Here is a 14,201-nt window from a genome sequence, read left to right on the forward strand (position 1 = left end):
TATCTCAGGCCAATGAGACCCACTGCATTGGAATCTGGAATGATATTCCCAGGTGATTCCTGTCTGTATGCCAGTATGGGGAGCGCTGCTGCTGCTGCGTCGCTTCAGTCGTGTCCGACTCTGTGTGACCCCATAGACCACAGACGGCAGCCCACCAGGCTCCCCCGTCCCTGGGATTCTCCAGGCAAGAACACTGGAGTGGGTTGCCATTTCCTTCTCCAATGCATGAAAGTGAAAAGTGAAAGTGAAGTCGCTCAATCGTGTCCGACTCTTAGCGACGCCATGGACTGCAGCCCACCAGGCTCCTCCAACCATGGGATTTTCCAGGCAAGAGTACTGGAGTGGGATGCCATTGTCTTCTCCGTGAGGAGCGCTGGCAGACGAATTTTTGAAGCTGGGAAACTAGAAGGGATGAGGGACCTCCCAGATGGCGCTAGTGATAAAGAACCTGCCTGCCAATGCAGGAGACCTAAGAGACTCAGGTTCAATCCCTGGGTCGGCCCACTCCAGTATTCTTGCCTGGAGAATCCCACGGACAGAGGAGCCTGTCGGGCTACAGTCCATAGGGTCTCAAAGAGTCGGACACGACTGAAGCGGCTTAGTACGCACCAGAATAGATGAGCTGGAAAAGCTAGGATGATCCGAGGATGGGCAGCTTGAGTCTGAGGTGGTGGAGAGCGTACCTGATTGCAGCCAAGAGGGCTAGCACCGGGAAGCAGCCCCTGCGCATCCGCTTCCTGACTTGGACTTTGGGTAGGAAGAAGCCAAGTGCTCTTAACCCCAAATTAGGCCTCACCTCCCCAAGTTAGTGGGTTCGATTCCTATCCCACTACCTGGTTATTGACGGTTTATTGAATCTCCTTATTCATTTTTTTAAAGACTGTCAAAAGTAGAGCGAACCCCTTTATTTCTCTTCGGGCTCGTCTAGTCAGGCTCCCCCCTCCAATCCTTCGCAGTGGGACAGGCTACTCGGCTTCCTCCCTCCCACTACAATCCTGGGTGGGAGGGGCGTGAGACGATGGGTTTTTGCATTCAGGTAAAAACAATCGCTCCCCGAGAGTACAGAACGGGGCAAGACAGTGGCGTCCGAGGGGCGTGGCAGAGAAATTAGTACGGCCTGAGCCCTGCGTGCTCTGCGCGCTGCGGCCTCTTTGCGTCTGCGTAGTTCGCTCACCTCCCTTTCTGCCTCCGCTACCGCCATGGCGCCTGTGGTTAGTATGGCTCCGCGTGAGGCCTCGGCTCTGGGGGAGGCACGTGGGCCTCACCGGCCCGGCCCCTACCTGGCTCTTGGCGGACGGCGCTCAGCATCGTCCTACCCGGGCCTGGCTAGCAGGCCTGCAGGAGTGAGCCAGTGTGGCCGCCGATCCCCGCACGTTGTGGGCGGAGGAGGCCGCGGCCCGAGGCTCGAGGGGGAGATCTGGGGCTTTCGGAAGCCGCCGCTCGGGCTTGGGCTCTTGCCAGTGGTCAGCAGGGAGCTGGGGGACTGAGATTGCAGCCTGGGCTGGTCAGCGAACCTTGGAGCCGGCGTAAGGCAGCCGATGCCTGGGCCCGGTTACCTGGGCGGAGGGAGGGGAAGGAGGGGACCTGCCACTCTCGGGGACCGTGCGCAACCGGAAAGCCTATTCCGGGACTCGGGATCAGTGTCAGGGTCCACGAACGGAGGGCTCGCTGGCCAGTTCTCACGAGGAGGCCTGGGCTAGAGGACCCTTGCGCGTCTCCGGAGAAAGTTAGATCTTCAGGGCGCAGCTCTGCAGACCCTTTCTGGTGTCCGGCGGGGGCCCATTTGGATTCTGTGTCGGCCAGGCTGAGCCTGGGCGGTGTGGCGCCCTCATGTCACTGGCTGCAGATGGTCTCCTCCCAGGTTACTTGGAGAAAGTTTCCCTACCCTTCTTTGTTGGGACACCTTTATTAACAGTTTGGCCTCATCTCCAGCTTTCTGCCTGGGTGGGCCTTTAATGCTTTTAGGCATTTGTATGTTTTTGATTTAAAACCATGGTGTGGGGGATATGGAGCCCATATCCTGCCGGCAGGTCTTCTTGCTGATTGTGTGTTTCCGGGGCTTAAAGCAGCCCCTTTGATTGTTACTAGGAAGACATGTTAGGAAGGAAAAGAATGAGTGACTTTTGTTGAAGCCTAAGTGTTTGAAAAATTCATCCAGTTAATACAAGTTTTAGGTGAAGTTCTTTGAGACAGGAAAGGATGTGAAATGTGTTCTTGCAACTACAGGTAAGTATGTTGTCCAAGTGCTTTTTTTTTTTTTTTTTAATTGGAGTTGGAATTTGTAGAGGGAGAATATTTATACAAGGATCTTTGTGAGAATGAAGGAGCTGGAACCTTGTAGCTAAACTGGTGGTTTGAAAGTGCTCATTCAGAGATTAAATCAGTCAAAAGACCAGAAATTGTCAACAGTCTTGTTGTAATTAGAATCTTTAGCTAGACCCTTGTTCCATTTGGGGTTAGATGGGCTGCTAGGATGTGTGGTTCTGGTCACTGTCCTGAGAAAGTAGATGAGACAGGACGAATGGAAAAAACAGATCAACTGGATTGCCCCTGAGTCGAAAAAGTTAGGACACGTATTCAATTCAGATTAAAACTGTTTTAGGTATGCAAGGCATTTTCATGCCTGTGCCTTAATCCTGGAAGAAGGCAAGTGTTTCTTTATTTTGGAAATTTTAGAATGAATAAAAGGCAACGTTTCTTTTATTGTAGTTCTTAAGCTAACAGACCTTCTGTTATTCCCCTAGAAACTAGGGATGCTGGAAAGTGTAAATGGGAAAAGAGTGCTGTAATGAGTTTCCTCTTCTAGAGGGCATGACCCCAGAGCAGCATCTTGATTGTTATCTATCCTCCATCCTTGGCACCCTTGCAGGGGAACAGAATCCCATGGTTTTTGCATTTGTGTGTACTTTTACAACTCTGGTCTTTACACTTCTGTTAATTTTTTTTTGTTTTTGCCTGGTTATGGCTTTATCTCTCTTATCATTTGTATCCTTTTCTTAGAAAAAGCTTGTGGCGAAGGGGGGCAAAAAAAAGAAGCAAGTCCTAAAATTCACTCTGGACTGTACCCACCCTGTAGAAGATGGAATCATGGATGCCGCCAATTTTGTAAGTTACCCCGCTGATGCCACCCTGGACAGTAGCGAACCCTTTCGGATATTGCTGAGAAGACATACTGGAGCCTGTTTGTTTGTAGGCTCAGGCTGCTCTGCAGTTCTTGCTGTTGGGTTTGACTCTGGATCTCTGTCTGGTTCTGGTTCTAAGCCTTGCTTTCTCAGGGCTGTGACAGTGGTTAAGAGTAAAGGAGATGCACTGGAGCAAGTCACTGCCAAAGGGCCACATTTTCTTCTTCGGTTTCCAAAAAGATTTTACTTAAAATTTATCAGGTGAACTTCCTTGGATCCAGCATCTCCTCTGCACTTAGGTGTGTTTAGGTGTAAGCTTGGCCCTGACACTGACGTATTGGGCCCAGGGGCTTCCTGTGCCCTGGGCCTGATGCTTGGTTCGGGGGCCTTGGACAGAGGACAGCATCTCCTTGAGCTTTCTGTTGTATTAAGCATCAGAGCTTCAGTATTCATGTGAAAATATCCTGCTTGCTGATTTGTAATTGTAGCTTGGATTTTTTCAGACCTTGCTCTGTACTGATTTTTTTGCCCTCATGTTGGCCCCATCCCCCAAATACGCCTCTATTTCACCTAAATCTAGAAAAATGAACCCAACTGCCACATTTTGGAATCTGCAACTTGGTTTTGGCATTTTACACTTTTCCTCTCCATAGCCAAGCAGAGCTTGGGGGAGTTCAGACATACTGTTGTGCAGAGCCGTAAGTTGACATTTTCTCTTCAGTCTCCAGAGGTCAACTATTGCCAAGATTAATGTCATTACAACAAGAATAATTTTCAAATTAAAAAATTAGCAGCTTGGCCTGTGGCCACGACTTACAAAGTATGGTGTCTGGGTAGCCTGTAGTTGACTGCCCTCTTGTAGATGCCTGCCGTGGCCCTGGCCTGGCCTGCAGGAGGTCCCTCTGTGGCTCCGTGTTCCTTCTGTCTTCTTGCTTTTCTCTGGGGCCTCTTGTCCCTCCTAACTTGTAGCTTCTTCCCCATTGTGTCTGATGGCCCTGTTCTGCCATTATTCCCTCCACTGTCTCTCAATATGTGTATATGACTGTCTTCCTTTTAGGTTCCTCCTTTGGATACAAAACAGGAGTTGTTTATTAGTCTAAGACATGAAAGTCAAGATTTCTGACCTCATCACACCTCCTGTCGACAGTTAACATGTTGTATATTGGTGGTTTTTTTTTTTTGGCTGTGTTGTGCAGCATTTGGGATCTTAGTTCCCTGACCAGGGATTGAATCCATGTTCCCTACAATGGAAGCTCAGAGTCCTAGTACCAGCAGGAAAGTCCCCAGATTGGAGTTTTTAAATGGAGGACTGTAGGGATGGGAGCTGAAGGGCCTTCCTGTCATTGCAATATCAAGAAAACCATAAAAGTCCTCCTTTTTGGTCCAAGAGGTGAAAGCCCAGCTTCCTCTGGGATTTTCCCAGAGTCCATCTCTGGGCTTCTGGGCCAGCGTCCCTCCTGCTGTTCAGTGCTGGTGCACGTGGCCCCTCAGCAGATAGACGTGTAATTGCTCTGGTTGCTGTATGTCTTTGTTCTGCTTGGTTGAAGATTTATTTTCTCTGATCACACTGAGGACAGTGCTTTACATGTCTTAGGTTCAGAGGCTGCTTGCCATTTTGGTTGCCTATATCTACAGTTGTAAGTTTGGGCCTAGGTTTCCTGTCTACTCTTTACCCTTGACCCAAGAGTCAGAGACTGGACGTATAACCAGCTATATGCTTAGAGATAGGAGTATAAAAAAATATTTTGGGACTTTTGGGATGGTCCAGTTGTTAGGGCTGTATGCTTCCAATGCAGGGGTTGTGGGTTCAATCCCTGGTCAGAGAACTAAGATCCTGCATGTCATGTGGCGTGGCCAAAAAATTAAAAATAAGTGGTATGTGAAAGTGGTTCAGTCATGTCCAACTTTTTGCGACCCCATGGACTATACAGTCCATGGAATTCTCTAGGCCAGAATACTGGAGTGGGTAGCCTTTCCCTTCTCCAGAGGATCTTCCCAACCCCGGGATTGAACCCAGGTCTCCCACATTGCAGGTGGATTCTTTACCAGAAGAAGACAAATAAAATTTAAAAGTGTTTTGCTGGTGATGTGGGTGAACTAGTCTCCTCACTGTCTGGTCCATTTGATGATTTCTACAGGAGCAGTTTCTTCAGGAGAGGATCAAGGTGAATGGAAAAGCTGGCAACCTGGGCGGTGGTGTTGTAACAATTGAAAGAAGCAAGAGCAAGATTACTGTAACTTCCGAGGTGCCCTTTTCCAAAAGGTATGGGAAGGGGAGGCGTTACTTGTCCGTGTCCTCAGCTAAGGTTCCCACCCACCCTGGCCAGGAAGGTTGCTCCGTGCAACGTCATTTGCTTTGTGGTTGCCTCTGTTAACTTCTGAGCAGTGTCCAGTGTGAGGGGCGGTGAATGAACGAATGTTACTGTGGTAGTTAAAAGTATTCAGCTCTTGGTAGCTTTCTGCAGTTTTGTTTTCCGCAGCCTAAAGCAGTGGTCCCCAGCCTTTTTGGCACCAGGGACCAGTTTTCTGGAAGACAGTTTTTCCATGGCTGGGGGAATGGTTCTGGCAATAATACAAGCCATGGGGAACTTCGATGTCTGGCCCGCTGCTCACATCCTGCTCTGTGGCCCATTTCCTATCAGGCTTCGGACCAGACAAGTCTCAAGGCCTGGGGTTTGGGGACCTTTGGGCTAAAGGATTTCCAGCAGTAAAGATGCTCAGACTTGCTTAGATTGTATTCTTAAAAGTGAGCCTGCCTTTGCCTCTAGATCACTTTGAAGAGCTTTCATTTTTTATTCTGGTTTTTTTTTTCCCCTTTTGTTTAGTTGCTAAGTCGTATCCCACTCTTTTCGACCCTGTGGACTGCAGCAACACTAGGCTTTTTTTCCTGTAAATGCTACCAGAAGTAGATGAGGATCAGAAGTCTCAGTTTAGACTGAAGCCACCTCATTTAATTCCTGTAGGCCCATTTATTTATTTTTTTTGTCCATACCACATGGTTGGCAGGATCTTAGTTCCCAGACCAGGGGTTGAACCCTTACCCTTGGCAGTCAGAGTGCTGTGTCCTAACCACTGAACCACCAGAGAATTCCCCCTTTGCTTATGTTTTTAACTATCAGTCAGTAAATGGCTGGGTCCCTTCACTATTCATCTGAAACTATCACAACATTGTTAATTGACTATCCTGATACAAAATGTTTTTGGTGTTAAAAAAAAATTTAAATTAAAAAAAGAGAGATGACTTTAAAGCTAAGTGAATTACTGCCTTTTTTTTCTGGCTGTGTGACTTGTGGAATCTTAGTCCCCTGATCAGGAATTGAACCTAGACCCCCAGCAGTGGAAGCATGGAGTTCTAACCACTGGCCTGCCAGAGAAGTCCCTGAATTACTCCCCTTCTGCCTGGCTGAGTTATTTCACGTGTGCAGAAGGCAGTTAGATGGCATGAGAGACAGGATAACCGAAGGGCCTCCAAGGTGTACTTAACACCTCCCCCACCAGCCTCCGCTGAGCTCGCGGGGAAGAGCCTGTGGTCTGTTTCCAAATCTCCTAACCTAGTGTGAGAATGTCTCCTAACACGTGTCACTTCAGTTTTCACAGACTTTCTCTTGTTTGCCAAGTAGGGAAGGAAAAGAACCTGATCTGTTAGAACTATGTTTTCTTGAAACATTCAAGGGGCTCCTAATCTAGAATGTTCTTTTGGACACACCAAGTGGGATCCAGTTCTTGACCCAGGATCTAGTTCTTGACCAGGGATCAAATGCGTGCCCCCTGCACTGGAAGCTTGGAGTCTTAACCACTGGACCACCAGGGACCAGTGGAACATTCCTTACTTATCTCTGAACTTCTGTGTTTTAACCGAGCTTACCCCCATATTCTATTATGAAAACACTCAAGCCATCTAAACTTTTGAATTAACCCACTTTACCTGGATATAATATAGTAGAAATAGTAAATGGAAATAAAAGAGAATACTTTGTAGGTGAAACGACCAAATTGTTTTATTTTTATGTAGGGAAAAGTGGGTAGAATTGAACTGAGATCTTCACATCTTTGTGAAGATTGCTTGGTTGACGTGAGTAAAACAGTGGAACAGTGTTTGTTTCCGGGAGGGGTCGGGTTTCTCGGTTTGTTAACACTTGGTCCCATCTAATATGCCAGAGTTTGCCAGTGCATCTCATTTAGTCCTTGTACCAGTCTGAAGAGATGGTGAGTATCTTGAGACCTGTTTTATAGAGGGTGACACTGAGGTCTAGAAAGACTAACTTGCCCAGTGATGGGTTTGTTGAACCTTCTATTCCCTCTTTACGGTTCTGGGAAGACGCCAGTATAGATAAACCCCAGGGCCTCATAAGCAGATAGATGAGAGAGCAGGATTGTGGGCTTTGTGTTGAGCATAAGAGCCATTGTTGCCTTTAGGTGAGTGGTTTCCTGATAACAGTGTTTGGGGTTGAGGCTTAGCTCACGCAGGCTCAGGTGGCCACTGAGCAAGTGGACTAAGGCCAGGTACTTAAGTGGACAGCTCGAGTCAGGGCAGTTAAGCGGTGGGTGGGTGGGGAGGGGGGTTGGCAGATGGGCATCTCAAAATGGGAGTGAGAATGTGACAAGGCCCTGAGCTGCGGTCCCAGGAACCAGCAACCTCAAAAGGAGGTTTTAGTCAATGAGGTGAAGTACTTGGAGCTTGTTAGGAACCCAGCAGTTTCTCAATAAAAGATATTAAGATTGTGTGCTTAGCTTCCAAGTGACCACCTTGATCTCTTTCCCCAGTGGTCACTACAAACCACTTTATAGGTGATGGCTCTTGTTTCATGGACAGTGGTCACATCTTAATCTGTTGTCATTTTTATGGCCAGGTTAGTTAGAAGAAATGTGGATGATGTTTTTCTCATTAGAACAGTGACTAGGTGTATTTCCCAACTGCCATTTTTTGAACCATGGGAAAATACCTTGAATTGTAGTGACTTTGAATGCACAAGTTTCATAAAAGTTACAGTATTTCAGAATATCAGAAGGTCTTGTGTCTAGTGGAGTTCTCAAGTGTTCTTTCTCTGCAGGTATTTGAAATATCTTACCAAAAAATATTTGAAGAAGAATAATCTACGAGATTGGTTACGCGTAGTCGCTAACAGCAAAGAAAGTTACGAATTGCGTTACTTCCAGATTAATCAAGATGAAGAAGAGGAGGAAGATGAGGATTAAAACTCAATCTGGAATATTTGTATAAGTTCTTAAATAAAATTTATCAACTGAAATGGTGGTTTTCCTTGTATCTCTGCAGTGTGGACTGAACAAAATTGGAAATCTTAGTAAAAAGGCTTCACCTGGGCTGCCTCTCACTTGTTTTTAAACTTTTTTTCTGCTTAAAGATTTCAATTCTTGTGGTAGAAATAGCAAAATAGAGCTAAGGCTCCTTCGAGGGAACTGACTCTTGTGTGACACTGAGCAGGTGGAGGAGGGCGTGGGGATTGGGGGTGAGTCAGTTACTATTTTACACAAAAAGGGTGAGTCAGTTCCATTTGGTACCTCTCAAAGACTGAGGAATACAAACGTGGCAACTCCCGATTCACTGCAGGCAGAACCAGGAACTTGATTTTGAGGTTCTCTTTTGGAAAAGTGGCAGTGTCGAAAAAATGCAGGGTTCTGGGGCAGTTTTGTGATTCTGTCTTCATTTTGTGATCATAAATTACTCTTGATACACATGGTTACTATGTATGCTAACCCTTTTTCTTCCCATGGAAATAAAATGTGGTCCTTCAGTGTTGCCTTGTATTCTGTCCCCCCTCAGGAAAGGGTCTGAGGAGTGGCTCTTTTAAAAGTCCCAGGTGTTGGATTAAGGAAAGGTCTACACAATAGGAATTTGTAAAATAATTGTTTCTGCAAGTCTGCAGCGAACTGTCATTCTGACCCCAGCAGGGGGAGCTGGAGATGAGGCGTAGTGGAGATTCCAGAAGTGGGTGAGGATCTGTGGGATAGATACATGGGTTAGGATTGGAATTCTTCGATGCCCAGAGCTCTGGAGTCTTCTTGGGTTTGGGTGTGAAGGGGAAGGCCTGGGAGACTACTCAGGCTGAAGAGAAGTGTCCAGATGCCCAGGGAATAGTCAACTTCACGCCGTTTAGGCCACAGCTGGACTTAATGTCATTCTACAGACTAAATTGAAGGCAGTGTTCCCACCATACCATTCCCACAATGGGTTCTGTTGCCCTGTGTGTAGAGGCTAGAGATCCGAGGTCATTAACAAGATTGTAAAGATGTGACTTGCTGATAGGATCAAGAGGGAGAAGAGGACCTGATACCTTAAGGTGCCCTCCTTAAGTCTAAACCATTCTGCAGGAAAGTGCATTGTCTTAAGGTGACATAACAAATTCATGGTTTTCCAGAGCTTGCCTATGGTTCATTTCCACACCTGCAATTCTTACGTTCTTGCTAGTTGCATAGCTAGAAATGTTAACATTTGGTGTTTTTTGAGTTGACTTTAACATTGAGGGTTTGCAATTTCATTTGTGGTAAAGTACCATTTTCTTTCTATGCAAATTTCTTGAAGCAGAATTATTTGCATGATTCTGTTCTAGAGAAGGCAGGATTTCTTTCAAATTTAACTGAAGCTCTTTGGTACTGTCCCTTACTATGATTATTAACTCTGTTAGCAAGGTTGTGACTTGGGTTTGCAAATTGTACTTGTTTGTTGCACTGATGTTCCATTATAGAAACCTTAGTTTGATTGTAAAAAATTATCCCTGGGCTGATATTAGTATATAAGTTTTTTCTTTTAAACTATTCCCAGGATTTAAAATTTGTAATAAAATGGAAACTTCTTGGGTTTTCTGTGCCTTTTTTAACTCTTGTATTTTGACTTCTGATCACATACTAAAGTGGCTAACACATGGCTACTATTATTGTGCAAGGATTTTTTTTTTTAGGACTGCATGTTAATCTGTTTAGCAACAAAAAAATTGGTTGTCCTGCTGTACCAGCAATGACCTTGAACTTCATTAAGTTTGATAAGAACATGTATATTTTATTCCCTCTTTCTTCACCTTTGTTACATTGCTGTGCCTCAGGTTCTGGAGAGGACTATAACCAAACTCTCCATGTAGAATTTCTTCAGACCCAGAGCCAGAGAAATAACTTGGCAAACACATGACTTTTTCTGATGGATGTGATGTGAACTTGAATTACTTGGCACCCATTATACCAGCTGGGCCTGGGTTGCATTTTAGACCAATTTTCTTTTGATCTTTCTTGCCTCGTGACTCACCTGCCTGATCAAGGCACAGGAAAAGATTAGGTCATGGAGAGTTTGAAGCTGAGATTTAAGTTCGTGCAGGTAGTGACGTAGGAAGTTGGTACAGTCTTGTTCTCAGCTGACTCCAACACCACTTCACCCTTGGCTTGATCAATACCATCTCTTAACAAAAGTTGTAACTTTGTTTTCCTTTCAAAGGCCCGTATGGACCCCCAGCCCCCACACACACCCCGTGACTCCTTCAGTGGTGAAGTTGTGTTTTTCTGAGTCATGTCATCCTTGCAGCATTTCAGGAGGAGCCTTGTGTTAAAATAGATGAGTTCCAGCTAATCAGTGGAGAAAGCAATGGCACCCGACTCCAGTACTCTTGCCTGGAAAATCCCATGGACAGAGGAGCCTGGTAGGCTGCAGTCCATGGGGTTGCTAAGAGTCAGACATGACTGAGCGACTTCACTTTCACTTTTCACTTCCATGCATTGGAGAAGAAAATGGCAACCCACTCCAGTGTTCTTGCCTGGAGAATCCCAGGGACGGGAGAGCCTGGTGGGCTGCTGTCTATGGGGTTGCACAGAGTCGGACACGACTGAAGCGACTTAGCAGCAGCAGCAGCTAATCAGTGGTGCCTAGCGCTGTGGTGTTCAGAAACGTGTCACAGACATGGAGAAAGTGGGACAGTTTGATCATGTCAAATACTTAATTTTAAGACAGTTGGTCAAAATTAATGGGGCATTTAGACCTCAGCATTTTTAGGGCTCACTTGGTATCTTGGAAGGTGAGCTGCACTCCCGTAAGTTGATAATGGTCCTCCAGCCACTGATAGGCTCAGGGGAGCCTGGAAACTGGCTTTGGCAGTCTGCTTTTGTCTCCCTTTTGCTGCCTGGCCCCTCTTCTGACTTGCTCCCAAACTTCTCAAGGCTGTATGTAGGGTCCTGTGCTGACCCTTTCCTGTGAGGGGGCACACCCCTAGGAGGTGGGTCCCTGACAAGACAACCACAGATTTGGCAGTACCATGGCCTTTGCTTGGTAACCTTGGACAGAGCCAATATATTCTTTTTTTTTGGTTGTGCTGGATCTTCTTTGCTGTGCGGGTTTTTCTCAAGTAACAGAAAGGGCTGCTCTAGTTACGGTGGAGGATGATGACTGACGAACATCTCGACTCTGATTTGCCAAATTAAGCAGCTGGAACTCTTCTTGGTTGAAAGATATCTGACTTTCTCAACCTCATCTTGGGAACTGGAGCCACAGTTAATGGTTCCTGTGTGGTGAGGGGCTTTCTGGTGACGGGAAATACTGTAGGTCCCAGCTTCTCTACAGTGGGACAGGGGACCTGTGGAGGTGCCCTGACCTAATTCCTCCATCTGGGAAGGGCTGGGGGCAGGGCTGGTGCCGAAAGGGTGGGCAGTTTTTAGGGTTTTCTCCTGGATGGTTAATTTTCAGGAAGACAGGAGGTCTGGGAAGAGGAAGGCAGCCTTGCTGGGGAAAATGCAGGCCTGCTGAGGCATCTGTGATTGAGGCTCCCTCAGCTAGGTGCCCAGGAGGTGAAATACAGCTTCAGGAGACCAGGAGGGGCCCTTGCTTTCTTAGCCCGCCTCCTCCCTGCCTGTCCCTTGACCCTGGCAGGGTGTCTGCCCAGGGTGGATTCAACATCTCTCCTAATGTGGTTTAAAAGCAATTCAGGAGATGGTATTCCCAGCTCCCTGCACTTTGTCAGGAGGCTGGACAGACCTGTTCTTGCCCAGGAATGAATGAGGAGCAGCTTTGGTTTGAGGCTTACTGGAAATTCATTAGATGGGAAGGGAGAGGAGAATGTGGGACACATCTTTCCAGCCTTCCCTGTGCCATCTATCATCTTCAGGCCACCTCCTCAGGAGGTCTTGCACTGGGAGCCCTGGCCAAGCACCCACAACTCTCCTGGCTCCTCAAAGGCCCCAGGAAGGGTGAGCCTGCCTGGTGATGCCAGTGTGGCATGGGTACTGGTGTCTGTCCACCTGGAGGAAGCAGGTGTTCAGCCAAGACCAGAGAGGTGGATGCCAGAGAGGAGACTGTCTCATAGCTGCTTTGGGCTTCCCAAGTCAGGTGGTTCCTGTGGGTCCCTGGCGCCACTGGGTCTCCAGTGGGTTCCTGCAGAGATGTCTGGTGGGGTGAGGGTTCCGGGTTCTTTCAGGATTAGAAAGCCGGCCAGCCTGTCCTTCGCTGAAACTTTTGCGTTCTTAGAGTAGCTTTAAGACTCGCTGCAGCCAAGACTGGCAGCGCTTATTTAAAATTCCAGTCTTGCTCCCGAGGGCTTTGGCCTCCATCTTCACCTTTAACAACCGAGGACTGGCGGCGCGGTTCCTTCCCACTCCGCGACAGGTGTCGCTTTTGAGCGGGAGTTTTGGGCACAGGGAACGCGGTTCCACCTCACCCCCGGGGGGCTGGATTTATTTAAAGCGGACCGGCCAGGAGGGGCGTTTTGGGAGGGGATACGTGGGTGGTGGGAGCGGGGTGCGATGGAGTGAGGGAGGAGCCAGCCTGCAGATTTTTCTGGAGGAGTCAGACCCGCTGTCTCCAGAGCGGCCCTTCCCCAAGTGCGGAACGCTTTTTTCTTCGAATGTTCTTTGGAAAGGGGGTTGTAGAAGCGTGTTTGGCTCGGTGCTAGGCGACCAGGGGCTAGGCTCTTGTGAGCAGTGAGGAAGCTCTGCCCGCTGCTCCGGGGACCCTGCCCCTGCGCCCCTGGGGACCCATCCCGGGCGGGGGCGGCGGTGGCAGCGGGCCCTGCCTAGGGTACGCCCGGGCCGGCCCTTCCCTCCACTGGGCCCGGCCCGCCCGAGTCCCAGCTGCCCGCTTGGCCGTCGGGTCCCCCGGCGCGCGGGCGCCTCGACGGCTCCCCCTGCCGGAGTGCCGGGTCCCCCACCCCGCACCCGGAGGCACCGGACTAGTCCCCCCAACTTGTTCTCTGCTGTTAACTAGTCGCGCTGCCGGAACGATGGGATGGGGTTGCCACAGCAACCAGACTGGACGTCACAATCCGGGCATGTGTGCCGCCCCCCCGCCGTGCCGCCGTGCCGCCGGCTCTGCCGCCGCTACCTCGGCCGGCTGCGGGACTCGGGCTTCGGGGCGCGGTGGGCGGAGCAGCCCGGGCTTTGCGGGGATCTGGGAGAAGGCGGCCGAGAAGAAGGGGGTCGAGACGGGGGGGTGGAGGTTTGGGGGGGTGGGGGGGCAGGCGGCCGCCATCTTCTCGCCGAGGCCGCCTCGCCCGCCGCGCGCGCCCGTCCGGCAGCGCACGGGTTAAGGCTGGCACCGCGCCCGGCGGGAGGGGGGGGCGCCCACCTCCCCTCCCCCCCGTGCCGGGCATGCGGGGCCCGCTGGGCACCGAGGAGGAGCTGCCGCGGCTGTTCGCGGACGAGATGGAGAACGAGGACGAGATGTCAGGTGAGCAAGGCGCGGGCTGCGCTCGGGGCCGGGGCGGCGGGGTGCGCGGGGACCGGCTGGGCCCGGGGGCTGGACCTCGCAGGCGGCGCTGGCGGCGCGCGGGAGGGGGCGCCGGGCTGCAGGCTGCGCTCCCGCCCTGCTGGCGCCGCGCGGCCAAGGGCGCGGGGCTGGGCGAGCGCCGGGGTGCGGCGCGCGGGCCGCCAAGGGCGGGTGCTATCGGGGCCACCCTGGCCACGGCGCGGGCGGAGGACCCCCGGGGGCCTGCGCCGGGCGCCCGAAGCGGGGAGGGGGCGCGGAGCCGCGGGGGTCAGCCCGCGTGCCCTTGAAGGGGGCGGGAATCGCTCGGCTGCTGGAGCCGCGCACCCCGCGCTTTCGTCCCGCACCGCGCACCCTTGCCCTCGCGGGCACCGGCGGGTGCTGGCGGG

At 50.1% G+C, this 14,201-nt stretch overlaps 2 protein-coding genes across 3 annotated transcripts in view; both read left to right on the forward strand.

Moving 5' to 3' along the window:
- Positions 1-1,003: 1,003 nt before the first annotated feature.
- RPL22 (ribosomal protein L22) lies at positions 1,004-8,371 on the forward strand. Of its 2 annotated transcripts, none has more exons than XM_055582452.1 (4): positions 1,004-1,036; positions 3,001-3,105; positions 5,261-5,385; positions 8,174-8,371. In XM_055582452.1, exons 1-4 carry the CDS (start codon positions 1,019-1,021, stop codon positions 8,316-8,318), a joined length of 393 nt encoding a protein of 130 aa, XP_055438427.1. In that variant the 5' UTR covers positions 1,004-1,018; the 3' UTR covers positions 8,319-8,371. The 2 variants fall into 2 exon arrangements, with proteins under 2 accessions (XP_055438427.1, XP_055438428.1); XM_055582453.1 differs by lacking the exon at positions 1,004-1,036 and adding an exon at positions 1,056-1,211.
- Positions 8,372-13,697: 5,326 nt separating this feature from the next.
- Positions 13,698-14,201, forward strand: part of CHD5 (chromodomain helicase DNA binding protein 5) — a 68,249-nt gene continuing 67,745 nt past the window's right edge. The window contains exon 1 of the mRNA XM_055583608.1: positions 13,698-13,776. Coding sequence (XP_055439583.1) covers positions 13,698-13,776 — 79 coding nt within the window. The remainder of the gene's footprint in view (positions 13,777-14,201) is intronic.

The sequence above is a fragment of the Bubalus kerabau genome, chromosome 5, assembly GCF_029407905.1.
Source record: "Bubalus kerabau isolate K-KA32 ecotype Philippines breed swamp buffalo chromosome 5, PCC_UOA_SB_1v2, whole genome shotgun sequence".
Taxonomy (NCBI): domain Eukaryota; kingdom Metazoa; phylum Chordata; class Mammalia; order Artiodactyla; family Bovidae; genus Bubalus; species Bubalus kerabau.